Source organism: Danio rerio, chromosome 4, assembly GCF_052040795.2.
Source record: "Danio rerio strain M-AB ecotype USA chromosome 4, GRCz13ab, whole genome shotgun sequence".
Taxonomy (NCBI): domain Eukaryota; kingdom Metazoa; phylum Chordata; class Actinopteri; order Cypriniformes; family Danionidae; genus Danio; species Danio rerio.
Genome location: NC_141024.2, coordinates 68,193,373 through 68,206,956, shown reverse-complemented (window position 1 = coordinate 68,206,956; position 13,584 = coordinate 68,193,373). Strand labels below are relative to the sequence as shown.

General features: G+C 39.4%; 2 protein-coding genes, 2 non-coding genes and 1 pseudogene across 10 annotated transcripts in view; 2 read left to right on the top strand and 3 right to left on the bottom strand.

The window, feature by feature from the left end:
• LOC147845236 (uncharacterized) overlaps nucleotides 1-13,584 on the top strand; it is a 934,973-nt gene that overhangs the window by 426,144 nt on the left and 495,245 nt on the right. The window lies entirely within an intron of this gene.
• On the bottom strand, nucleotides 2,374-2,447 carry LOC137495104 (U6 spliceosomal RNA; annotated as a pseudogene).
• On the bottom strand, nucleotides 2,868-2,970 carry LOC137495105 (U6 spliceosomal RNA). The gene has a single exon (XR_015485202.1). It is a non-coding gene; the product is annotated as a U6 spliceosomal RNA (small nuclear RNA).
• LOC101883824 (uncharacterized) lies at nucleotides 3,136-9,979 on the top strand. Its single transcript, XM_087249665.1, has 2 exons — nucleotides 3,136-3,222; nucleotides 3,448-9,979. The coding sequence occupies exon 2, from the start codon at nucleotides 3,662-3,664 to the stop codon at nucleotides 9,338-9,340; it is 5,679 nt and encodes a 1,892-aa protein (XP_087105791.1). The 5' UTR covers nucleotides 3,136-3,222; nucleotides 3,448-3,661; the 3' UTR covers nucleotides 9,341-9,979.
• On the bottom strand, nucleotides 11,833-11,935 carry LOC148682361 (U6 spliceosomal RNA). Its single transcript, XR_015943337.1, has one exon. It is a non-coding gene; the product is annotated as a U6 spliceosomal RNA (small nuclear RNA).

Here is a 13,584-nt window from a genome sequence, read left to right as displayed (position 1 = left end):
TCGGTTCCCTTCCCGTTCCACAGTTCCACTTTCCCTTCTTCCTGATTGGCCCGACGTCTGGCTCGGGATTGGTCGACGGAAAGTTCCACAAAGCGTGCTTCCGAATTTGGTCATGTCATGTAGCGTGCCGTTGGCTCTTTTGAGAAAGTTCCACTGAACGTGCGCTCCGATTGGCCGCTGGGCGGGACCTCCAGGAAGCGCGATTTATAAAGCGGTGCAGTGGAAAGAGGAAGTTAAAAAAGGAGACAAAACAGACTATAAAGACGACAAGCTTTGTTGTAAATGTTTATTTTGTTTGACAAAAAATAGATATATACATGTATATGTTTTAGGGCTTTATGATAGCATAGAAAAACGCGATTATTTCTAAAATAACATTTTCCTAGACAAATGATTTTTTTTCTGTTATTAAATCATTTACTTAATAATATTAAGTGGTTGAAAGATATTGTTCAGATGCAATTAACTCTAATTCTAAAAGTTATAAGTCTAATAACACTGTCAAGGTGCAAACATTTAGTCTTTAAAACAACTAAGCAAGATAAATGTTTATTTTGTATAAAACAAATATAAATATACATGTACAAGTTGTAGGGCTTTATGATAGCATAAAAACTGCTATTATTTCTAAAATAACATTTATGACAGCATAGAAATTGCTATTATTTCTAAAATAACAATTCCATTCAAAAATGCATTATTTTATCTGTGTTATTAAATCATTTACTTAATAATATTAAATAGTTAAAAGATATTGTTCAGATGCAAATAACTAATTCTAAAAATTAAGTCTAAGTCTAAAAACACTGTAAAGGTGCAAACATTTAGTCTTTAAAACAAATAAGCAAGATATTCAGACTCTGATTGGCTGTTGTCATTTTCTTTTTTCTTCTTAACTTCTGCTATTAGTGTTTATTTACAGCTCTGGGTTATGCTTTGAGCTGCTCTAGCAAATAGCCGAGCAGCAACTACTGGGAAGGTAGTTTATAAAATAATAATTTATCATATGTTTGTGATTTTTTTTTTTTTTAAATATTGCATAAACTGTTGTGATAATAAAATAATTTTATGCTATATTGTACTGCCCTAATATGTTAAAAGTATAAATACTTAGTTATTTTGTGTAAATAAACATTTTTCTATTTTATTTCTAATCTCTGTGTACATTTCAGCTTTTTTTTTTAAAGATATTTGTTCAGTAGCTACAGTGTCCCAAGAGTGAGTTATCTGTTGTGACTTGAATAACTTTACACAATATTTATATTACACTTTACATAATTGTTTTCTATTCATTTATTGCAAACAAGAGTTGAAGGATAAAATTAAACTTCCAAAAATACACTGCGTACACATATTCATGTGGTTGCTTTAATGTTATCATTGTGTAATTTAAAGGATGGTAATATTAGGGTTCTGTATATTATTCATAAACAAGTTATAAACTGTAGTTTAGCTAACAGTTAAAATAAAATGGTATAAAATTATATTGTAAATTAAACTTAAGTAAATGTTCAATGTAAATGCAGTAACACCTAAAAATATGTGTATATGTAAATATAACTGTAAACATTGATGTAAATGAAATATTTTAAAATATATTTAATTGAATTTTTAAATAATTTATTAAACTTTAAAAAAATGACAAACCTATTTAAATATCAATGCCTGAAATTTAAATTTGAAAGTATTTTAATGTAATATTTCTTATATCCTACAACCTAATACTTTAGGTACTATATTTAGTTTAATCAGTTGTTTAAATATTTTATTATGTGTTATTTAATATTAATAAATAAGTTACCTGAACATTGCGGTCAATATAATTGACAAAATTCTAAAACATTTAAAAGTCAATATTTCAGTATGTTTATTATTGAACTTTTAAAATATTTTATTTCTTAAAAGGTGTCAAATATAAGTTCCAATCATAAAAACATTTTATCTAACTGACATGCAATTCAAAAAAGCTATATTTAGTTATGTTGCAAATAAACATACAATTATATTTGAATATAATGTAATACATTTATTAAAAAATAATACTTATTATTATATGTTACTCAATTCATTTAAAATGGATTTTCTTTTTCAAATTATGTAATAAATGATATACAATGAGAGCATTCTACAGCACATGGCTAATTAATATGCACCTGTCATACCCCAGAAAGCACATGGCTAATTATGTCAGTTCCCGCCTTTGATTTTTTACCATATTGGGTAATTTGTTTAATTTCAACAAGCATGAGCATCCTTCTAAGCCACAGGTGACACCAATGGGGTTCAGGGGTCACTACCTTGCAGTCTAAGGCCATGTGACGTCGAGAGGACTGCTGGGGGCCACAGGGTGGGGACAGAGAAGATCCATCAGGTTCCTTTGCGCAGGGGCCATGCTAATCTTCTCTGTATTGATCCAATTTTAGTATATGTGCCACCGTAGCGAGCACAGACCAGTGGTCAGGCTCAGGGCATATATACGCCTCGAGTCCCAGCAATGTTCCTCCAGGGTGGTGGGAACCGGAGAGCCATGTTCCCACTTGTATGCCGTGCACTACAGAGCTTTGGCCCTGTCAGTGCTAGGCACACTGATTGATGCAGTAGGTCACCAAGTTTATGGACAGGGGGAAATTAGAGTGTCAGGATAGCCTATGGCAAAGTCCCACTAAGGCAAGGGCTTTGGAAGTGCATTAGCACAACAAAACAAATGATCAAAGCATCCCACATTCGTTTTCACCATGCATGTAGACTTTCCAGTTGACCCAGCAGCACCTCCCACGATTTGCTAAACCCATCCTCATGCACCATTTGGAATCGTGAAAAGCCTTTTGTCTTTTTTCATTTCTGTACTTTTACCCACGCACTAAAACAGCAATATGGAGCGCTTCACGGATTTGCGTGTCATCCTTTCGCAGGGGCATGCTAATTTTCTCTGTATTGATCCTATTCTGCCCCTTGAATGTTTTCTTCTTCATTAAGAAAATTATAATTAAAAGGTTCTTAGTAATTTGCCCTGTAGATTGTGTTATTGAATTAGAAGGCAGTGGCTCTGTAATTGTTCTTTAGACGAACACTGCCATCTTGTGTTCACATTGTGGAAAGCAGCAAGTGACAGGAAATAGGAAGATCAGAGTAGCCATTTTGTAGAAGCTCTTGCAGTGGAAAGACCTACGTGCTGTGTCTCTGCTTACAACTTGGTATTCTGCCCTTGATAAGGCATGATCTGTAAGTTTAATGTATATTAGTTTGCTTAGGTATATATTAGAGCTTTGTTTAGCAATATTATGACCTTTTGTGTTACTGCATGTTATATTTGTTAATGAAGTAATTAGAGCTACCTGTCTTCCCATGCGCTAGCCTATAGCATGCTAGTATGTAGTTTAAAAGTCATATTCATGTATGTACAAGGAAACTGAATGTATATTCATGTCATTATTGTTTCTGTTACAGTTTTACAAAGAAAATAAGGAAGAAATATTACAAGTGGTACATCAGTAAAGCTTCAAAGAATGCTACACTGTCTCACGAGTGCTTACTGAAGCCATTTATGTTTAGCTCGCTGCATAGGCTAAATAAGTACATTTGGCTGAGGGCAGAAGAGTAAAAAGATCGTCTAAACATCAAGTGCATCCCTGCAATCTTGAGAAACATTGCTTTAACAAACATGTCCAAACATGGAGACAGCTCACGTCTTTCACAACTGGAAGTCAGATCAGAGTGCAAATCATCCACGTCACGTCGGTCAAGTAGCTCAGCAGCCAGCCTCGCTGCAGCACAAGCACGAGCCAACGCTGAAGCTGCCCGCGCTAGAGCAGAGTATGCCAAACGACAAATAGACATGGAGGTTGAGAAGGCTCGTATGGAAGCTAAACTTAACGCACTCAAACAAGAGGGAGAAGCTGAGGCTGCACTCGCTGCAGCAAGGGTCCTGGAAGCTGCAGTTTTGGAACAGCCAGAGTTTGTGGAACCACCAAACCTACCTGGTACGGCCACATCTGTCAGTCGCACTGAAGAGTATGTAAAAAGCCACTTTCACAATAATACTAATATGAAACCAGAAAAAATGGACAAAGAAGAGGATGACACTCACAACAGCCATAATGTAGAACCAAGCCAACCACACACTGCTCCAGATTCATGTGAATACACCAACAGATCTCCACCCGCTTGTCAGTCCAGGTTTTCACCACCTCACTCAAACCTAAGAACATCTGACATATCACACCTTGCTACTCTCCTCTCACGTCGTGATCTATTGACAGCAGGGCTCACAGTGTTTGATAATAAACCGGAGACTTATTTAGCCTGGAAATCTATGTTTCACAATGCCACTGAAGATTTGGATCTAAAATGTAGTGAAGAGCTTGACTTAATCATTAAATGGCTCAGTGGCGAATCCCTTCAGCATGCTCTCAGAGTTAGAGCTGTACACATTAACGACCCAGTCACTGGTCTTCAACGTTTATGGCAAAGGCTAGACAGAAATTATGGCTCGTCTGAAGTCATTGAAGCTTCTTTGTTTAAACGTTTGGAGAGTTTTCCTAGAGTGTCGCCCAAAGACAACCCCCTCTTACAGGAGTTAGCTGATCTGCTTTTAGAAATCGAAGCAGCCAAAAACGAAGGTTATCTTCCTGGCCTCAGCTTTCTTGACACTTCAAGGGGAATAAACCCAATAGTAGAAAAGCTCCCACATAGCATGCAAGAGGCGTGGGTCAACCAAGGATCTAAGTATAAGAAAGAGCATGATGTTCACTATCCACCTTTCACCTTCTTAGTTCAGTTTGTTAATGGCTATGCTGAAATGAAAATGGATCCCAGCTTCTCTCTGCAAAACTGCTACAGTGCACCTATGAAAGTGGAACGGCCACCAGTAAGACAACCACGGTTCAGAGCCCCAGTGACAACAAACAAAACGCAGATTGGCGCATCCTATAATAAGTTGTCTCAGCCACTTGAACCAGATAAACAGTGCCCTGTTCACAAAAAGCCACATTCACTTGCCAAATGTAGAGGCTTTAGAATGAAAACACTAGATGAGAGGAAGAGTCTTCTGAAACAGCTTTCCATCTGCTTCAAGTGTCTTTCGTCTACTGATCACAGAGCCAAAGACTGTAAGGACGTCATTTGCTGTTCAGAATGCAACAGCGACATGCACATTGCTGCTATGCATCCTGGTCCACCCCCGTGGACAGTTGCATACTCCGAAACATTAACAGAGGCACAAGGCGGGGAGCCAGAACCCCTAAGCCCCAAAGTGTCCACGTCCAATTGTACTGAAGTATGCGGTCAAGGACTGCAAGGAAAGTCTTGTTCAAAAATTTGCCTTGTCAGTGTATATCACAGGTCAGAACCGAATAAGAAAAGGAAAATGTATGCCATTTTAGATGACCAAAGTAATGTCTCACTGGCTCGGTCCCCCTTTTTTGATATGTTTGATCAGCATGGTGAAGTCCTTCCATATACACTGAAAACATGCTCTGGCACAGTAGACAAAATGGGGCGTAGAGCTCATGGCTTTGTCATTGAGAATATTAACGGGAAGGTGTCTATGCCACTGCCTAGTCTCACTGAATGCAATCAGATTCCAGACAACAGGAGCGAAATACCTACAGCAAAAGCAGCAGCTGGTCATCCTCATTTGTCTCAGATAGCTGGAGAAATACCACCTCTAAATCCATCAGCAGATATTCTCCTCCTCCTGGGTCGAGATGTCATTCGAGCTCACAAGGTACGACGCCAAGTGAACGGCCCCCATGATGCACCTTACGCTCAGCAGCTCGATCTTGGGTGGGTCATTGTTGGAGATGTCTGTCTCTCAGGAGCTCATAGGCCTACAGTGAACTCTTACAAGACAAATATTCTAGATAATGGTCGCCCCAGTTTCCTCTCACCCTGTAAAAATAGATTTTACACTAAACTGAAGTTCACAACAGATAGCCCTCTTGTCCAAAGCACACAAGTCAAAGATGAGCTGGGAAAATGCATATTTAAACAAACAACAGAGGATGAAAAGATAGCACTGTCTGCAGATGATGAGGCTTTTGTGAACATTATGCGAAATGAGTTCGCTAAAAATGAATCTAATGACTGGGTAGCCCCACTTCCTTTCCGTTCTCCACGACCACGCTTACCCAACAACAGAGAGCAGACTCTCAATCGCCTCATGTCATTAAGAAAGACACTGAAAAGAAAACCTGAGATGGAGGACCACTATCTGGAGTTTATGGAAAGGCTCTTCAAAAAAGGACATGCAGAAAAGGCTCCTCCCATCAAATCCCACCAAGAATGTTGGTATCTTCCACACTTTGGCATTTACCATCCACAAAAGCCAGGTAAAATAAGAATTGTTTTTGACTCAAGTGCTGAGTGTGAAAATGTCTCTCTAAATCAGGTGTTGCTTAAAGGCCCTGATTTAAATAGCAGTCTTGTAGGTGTGCTTCTGCGCTTCAGGAGTGACCTATATGCTGTTATGGCTGATGTGGAGCAAATGTTTCACAACTTTAGAGTCAGGGAAGACCATCGCAACTACCTGCGCTTTCTGTGGTTCCATGACCACAACTTGGATGGACAAGTGGAAGAATTTCACATGACTGTTCATGTGTTTGGAAATTGCCCATCACCATCAGTTGCTATTTACGGACTCAAGAGAACTGCTGAAGAAGGAGAAGAGGAATATGGCAGTGATGTGAGGGAATTTATAGAGCGCCATTTTTATGTTGATGATGGGCTAAAATCATTCACCTCTGAGACTCAAGCTATTGACGTGCTACGTAGAACGCAAAAAATGCTGGCTCAGTCTAACATTCGCCTACACAAGATCTCATCGAATAGTCCTGTCGTTACCAGTGCTTTTCCACACGAAGATCTAGCCACAGGGCTGCAGGGACTCGATCTCGGACAACATCCACCACCCATGCAACACAGTCTGGGATTAGGTTGGGACCTGTCTACGGATCAGTTCTCATTTCAAGTTGAGATCAGTGACAAGCCTTTCACCAAACGAGGAGTGTTATCTGTTATCAATAGTTTATATGACCCCCTTGGGTTTGCTGTGCCAGTCAGCATTGAAGGTCGCTCCATTCTGAGAGAGATTTCTACTGACATCAGTGAATGGGATACCCCACTACCGAAGGAGAAACAAGAGAGGTGGCAAAAATGGAAAGACTCTCTAAAACACCTACAACATCTTAAGATTCCTCGAATGTACACATGCATTCCATTGTCCGAAGCACAAAGAAAGGAAGTGCATATTTTCTGTGACGCTTCCACTAAAGCTGTTGGGGCTGTGGCCTATCTGAAGCTCATCGACATAAATGGGAAGAGTGAAGTGGGTTTTCTTCTCGGCAAAGCTAGGCTTGCACCAAAGCCAGATATCACCATTCCTAGGCTGGAACTTTGTGCCGCTGTGCTGGCCGTAGAAGTGGCAGAACTGATCCAGGGAGAGCTTGACACTATCATGCATGAGGTAAACTTTTACACAGATTCAAAAGTGGTGCTTGGCTATATCTTCAATGAGAAGAGACGCTTCTATGTGTATGTCCATAACCGTGTGGAACGCATTAAACGTTCAACCGAGACCCATCAATGGCATTATGTGTCCACACATCTTAACCCAGCTGATCATGCCACAAGAGCACTGCATGCTAAGCATCTACCCCTTTCTACATGGCTCAGTGGACCTGCATTCCTCGCCGACTCAGGGCAAAGTTCGACACAGGAAAAGCCCTTTGATCTTATTAGCCCCGAAACTGATGCTGAACTGCGCCCGGAGATTGTATCATGTGCTACCTCCTTGTCAGAACACAGGCTCGGAACTGCAAGATTTGAAAGATTCTCCAGTTGGACTTGTTTGAGAAAGGCTGTGGCTAGGTTGCAACACATTGCTAAGACTTTCAAAGAAAACTCAGAAGAAATATGTCACGGATGGCACAAGTGTAACAAGTACCTTACTGAAGAACAACTTCAGGTAGCAGGGGATACCATTATCTATGCAATTCAAAGAGAGGTGTTTGCAGATGAAATCAGGGGTATGGAAAAGGACAATCCCATGCACAAACAAAGCCCTTTCTACAAGTTAAGTCCCTTTATGGACAGTAACAAACTTCTCAGAGTCGGAGGTCGACTTACAAGGGCTCAATTGACAACAAATGAAAAGCATCCTGTAATTATTCCCAGCAAACACCACGTATCTCAGCTCATAATTAGACACTTTCATGCACAAGTACACCACCAGGGCAGACACTTCACTGAAGGTGCGATCAGAGCTGCAGGGTTTTGGATAGTTGGTGGGAAGAGAGCGGTTAGTGCTGTCATCTTTCGCTGTGTCACATGTCGAAGACTAAGAGGCAAACGGCAAGAGCAAGTTATGTCAGATCTGCCAGAAGACAGAGTGAACACAGATCCTCCTTTCACATGTGTAGGACTAGATATCTTTGGCCCATGGACTGTCACAACTAGGAAAACGCGAGGAGGCCAAGCGGAGTCAAAAAGATGGGCAGTCATCTTTGTATGTATGAGCACTCGTGCCATACACATTGAAGTGATCGAATCTATGGACACTTCATCGTTCATCAATTCCCTGAGACGATTCTTTGCCCTACGTGGTGCTGCTAAGTTGCTCAGATCCGACTGTGGCACAAATTTTGTGAGTGCTTGCCGAGAACTCCAAATAAGTAAACTGGGGTGTCACAATAAAGAAATCAACAACTATCTGGAAGATAGTGGATGTCAGTGGCTGTTTAATCCACCACACGCTTCACATATGGCGGGATCTTGGGAGCGAATGATTGGAGTCAGTCGGCGAATTCTGGATGCAATGCTGCTGCATCATGGAAATGCTAAGCTTACACACGAGGTGTTAGTGACGTTCATGGCTGAAGTCACTGCAATTGTCAATGCACGGCCCCTTACAGCAGTTTCCACTGATCCTGAGCATCCTGAGATCCTCACGCCTGCTATGTTGCTCACACAAAAGGTTGGAGTGCCTCCGGTTCCACCGGGCCAGTTTGACAATCATGACCTCTTTAGAGCACAATGGAGACGTGTTCAGTATCTTGCGAATGTATTCTGGGGACGGTGGAAGAGAGAATACCTCAGTGGATTACAACATCGTCGCAAGTGGATGACACCAAAACCAAATCTACAAGTCGGAGATGTCGTTCTTCTCAAGGAAGGACAGGAAAAAAGGAACGACTGGCCTCTTGGACTCATTACAAAAACTTTTACAAGCAAGGATGACATGGTCAGGAAAATTGAAGTCAAAGTCATTCGAAATGGGGAAAAGAGACTATACTTGAGGCCCATCAGTGAAGTTGTCCTTCTGGTCTCTAGGGACTGCACCTAAAAGCCTCACATATCCTTTGAAACAGTGGTCTATTTAAGTTGGTGTGACTTCTTACAGATGTCAGACGGGGAGTATTCTGCCCCTTGAATGTTTTCTTCTTCATTAAGAAAATTATAATTAAAAGGTTCTTAGTAATTTGCCCTGTAGATTGTGTTATTGAATTAGAAGGCAGTGGCTCTGTAATTGTTCTTTAGACGAACACTGCCATCTTGTGTTCACATTGTGGAAAGCAGCAAGTGACAGGAAATAGGAAGATCAGAGTAGCCATTTTGTAGAAGCTCTTGCAGTGGAAAGACCTACGTGCTGTGTCTCTGCTTACAACTTGGTATTCTGCCCTTGATAAGGCATGATCTGTAAGTTTAATGTATATTAGTTTGCTTAGGTATATATTAGAGCTTTGTTTAGCAATATTATGACCTTTTGTGTTACTGCATGTTATATTTGTTAATGAAGTAATTAGAGCTACCTGTCTTCCCATGCGCTAGCCTATAGCATGCTAGTATGTAGTTTAAAAGTCATATTCATGTATGTACAAGGAAACTGAATGTATATTCATGTCATTATTGTTTCTGTTACAGTTTTACAAAGAAAATAAGGAAGAAATATTACAAGTGGTACATCAGTAAAGCTTCAAAGAATGCTACACTGTCTCACGAGTGCTTACTGAAGCCATTTATGTTTAGCTCGCTGCATAGGCTAAATAAGTACATTTGGCTGAGGGCAGAAGAGATCCAATTTTAGTATATGTGCCACTGTAGCAAGCACAGACCAGTGGTCAGGCTCAGGGCATATGTACGCCTCGAGTCCCAGCAATGTTCCTTCAAGGTGGTGGGACCCGAAGAGCCATGTTCCCACTTGTATGCCATGCACTACAGAGCTTTGGCCCTGTCAGTGCTAGGCACACTGATTGATGCAGTAGGTCACCAAGTTTATGGACAGGGGGAAATTAGAGTGTCAGGATAGCCTATGGCAAAGTCCCACTAAAGCAAAGGCTTTGGAAGTGCATTGGTTGCACAACAAAACAAACGATCAAAGCATCCCACATTCGTTTTCACCATGCATGTAGACTTTCCAGTTGACCCAGTAGCACCTCCCACGATTTGCTAAACCCATCCTCATGCACCATTTGGAATCGTGAAAAGCCTTTTGTCTTTTTTCATTTCTGTACTTTTACCCACGCACTAAAACAGCAATATGGAGCGCTTTACGGATTTGCGTGTCATCCTTGCGCCTCTTGCGGGAGAATCTTCGGTTCCCTTCCTGTTCCACAGTTCCACTTTCCCTTCTTCCTGATTGGCCCGACGTCTGGCTCGGGATTGGTCGACGCAAAGTTCCACAAAGCGTGCTTCCGAATTTGGTCATGTCATGTAGCGTGCCGTTGGCTCTTTGAGAAAGTTCCACTGAACGTGCGCTCCGATTGGCCGCTGGGCGGGACCTCCAGGAAGCGCGATTTATAAAGCGGTGCAGTGGATAGAGGAAGTTAAAAAAGGAGACAAAACAGACAATAAAGACGATAAGCTTTGTTGTAAATGTTTATTTTGTTTGACAAAAAAATAGATATATACATGTATATGTTTTAGGGCTTTATGATAGCATAGAAAAACGCGATTATTTCTAAAATAACATTTTCCTAGAAAATAATAATAATATTAAGTGGTTAAAAGATATTGTTCAGATGCAATTAACTCTAATTCTAAAAATTATAAGTCTAATAACACTGTCAAGGTGCAAACATTTAGTCTTTAAAACAACTAAGCAAGATAAATGTTTATTTTGTATAAAACAAATAGAAATATACATGTACAAGTTGTAGGGCTTTATGATAGCATAGAAACTGCTATTATTTCTAAAATAACATTTATGATAGCATAGAAAATGCTATTATTTCTAAATGCTCTTATTTCTAAGATAACATTTCCCTACAAAAATGCATTTTTTATCTGTGTTATTAAATCTTTTACTTAAAAAAATTAAACAGTTAAAAGATATTGTTAAGATGCAAATAACTAATTCTAAAAATTAAGTCTAAGTCTAAAAACACTGTAAAGGTGCAAACATCATTTTTTTTAACAAATAAGCAAGATATTCTGACTCTGATTGGCTGTTGTCATTTTCTTTTTTCTTGTTAACTTCTGCTATTAGTGTTTATTTACAGCTCTGGGTTAAGCTTTGAGCTGCTCTAGCAAATAGCCGACCAACTACTGGGAAGGTAGTTTATAAAATAATAATTTATCATACGTTTGTTTTTTTTTGTTTTTAAATATTGCATAAACTGTCGTGATAATAAAATAATTTTACGCTATATTGTACTGCCCTAATATGTTAAAAGTATAAATGGTTATATATTTTGTGTAAATAAACATTTTATTTCTAATCTCTGTGTACATTTCAGCTTTTTTTTTTTTAAAGATATTTGTTCAGTAGCTACAGTGTCCCAAGAGTGGGTTATCTGTTGTGACTCGAATAACTTTTTTTTATCCACGCACTAAAACAGCAATATGGAGCGCTTCACGGATTTGCGTGTCATCCTTTCGCAGGGGCCATGCTAATATTCTCTGTATCGATCCAACTATATGTTTTTTTTTTTTTCAAAACATCAGTTCAGAAGCATATTAAAATATCATTTACAATCATTCCTTATGACATTATGTTGGTTTCAAAACAGGAAAACAACAAGCATAATCATTCTGGCAAATCTATTTTCAAACCATCTAGTGAGTACGTAATATAAGGAGTATTCAACATAAACGTTTTGTAAAATTCAGTCTCTTTTTCTTCCATTCTAAAATATTGTTCCACAGTTTTAATATAGTTTTCCAGTTTCTTTTATACATTGTCCATAACTCCATTTTAGCATGTTTATTTTTAACAATGTTTCTCCTTTCTCAAATTACAGTTCTTGCAACTGATAGAAACAAATTGGCAATTCTTGTTTTACTTCCATTAAAACTAGGGATGCACGATATATCGGCGCCCATATCGTTATTGTCCGATAAATGCTATTTTTAAGATTATCGTTATCGATCCGATGTCATAATTAGGCCGATATCTTTAAGCCAATAAATTATGTAATTGTACAGACCTGCCTGCTTCGCACACGCATGGGCTGAACTTGTTCAGACTTGCCCAGTGCAATATAATGGATCTCTCCTCACACTGATTATTCCCTCTAAGTCTGTCCTTTCTTCGCGTGGCTTGCTGTGCATTAATAACTCAGTAAGTAACCACGTTCCTTGTCATTGTAGATATGCTTGATTGAGTGTCACTGTGTATTTTGCTTTAAATCGCCTCAGGAAAAATATTACATGTGGAAACCTTTCCTGCTCTGTCTCTTTGTTGTGTTAGGGATAGCAGGGGAGATTCACTTATTACTCCAGGGCCGAATAATGTTCTTTTCAGGGTTAACTCTTTTAGTTGCAGCTGGTGAATGAAAGAGGACACGTGTAACTTGGTCTAAAATATTTATTACTTTCCGTGTGGTACAACAAGTAAGTCACCAAAGAGGGAACATCACAGAAAATGGTCTCATTGCGAAAAAAACGCTCCTCTTTTCTCTCTCCCTCTCCCTCCGCTTCACTCACACCCCAAACTGCAGCCCAGTCCTGTTAAAGGACTCGCACATTTTACAACACGTGTAAACATAATGGTTGTTTGTAATCTTATTATTTGTTATTATCAACGCGTTGCTGGTCATGTGTTGTTGATGTAAGATAGTATTCAGTTTGATTGGAATATTCATATTGACTATAACAAGTTCACGTGAGAGCTGTCACCGCGCACACACACACACACACACACACACTGTAGCACGGGGGAGAGGTGAGTTCAGTCAAAGGGGCTCTTTATATTCTGCTCTGTGTTTGTCATAAAGTCAGCTCAATGCAGGCTTTGTATCAAAATCTGACTCTGATGGCAACTCTGCCTCTACAGTTGAGTTAAACTCTCAGTGGTTTATCAAACTATTCATCGATCATTTTTCCACGACTGACGGCAAGAATGAGCGCAGAAGCGCTGTCTGATTGACAAGCAGCACCTACATGTGACATGTCAAAACACCAAATAGGATAAATCTGTGCCGTATTTTCTAAACGTACTAAAACGTATTATCTGTATTTAGCTATTTGCTTGTACGGTGGCTCTAAACTGTCAAAACACCTCTAAAAAGCCTTTTTTTCGGACATGACATATTTGTAGATGTGTACATCACTGTAACACATTTTATTCATGACCATTTGAGCTGGTTT

Excerpts from the sequence above, each read along its gene's own strand:
- LOC101883824 (XM_087249665.1), top strand. The coding sequence starts at position 3,662 with ATGTCCAAACATGGAGACAGCTCACGTCTTTCACAACTGGAAGTCAGA.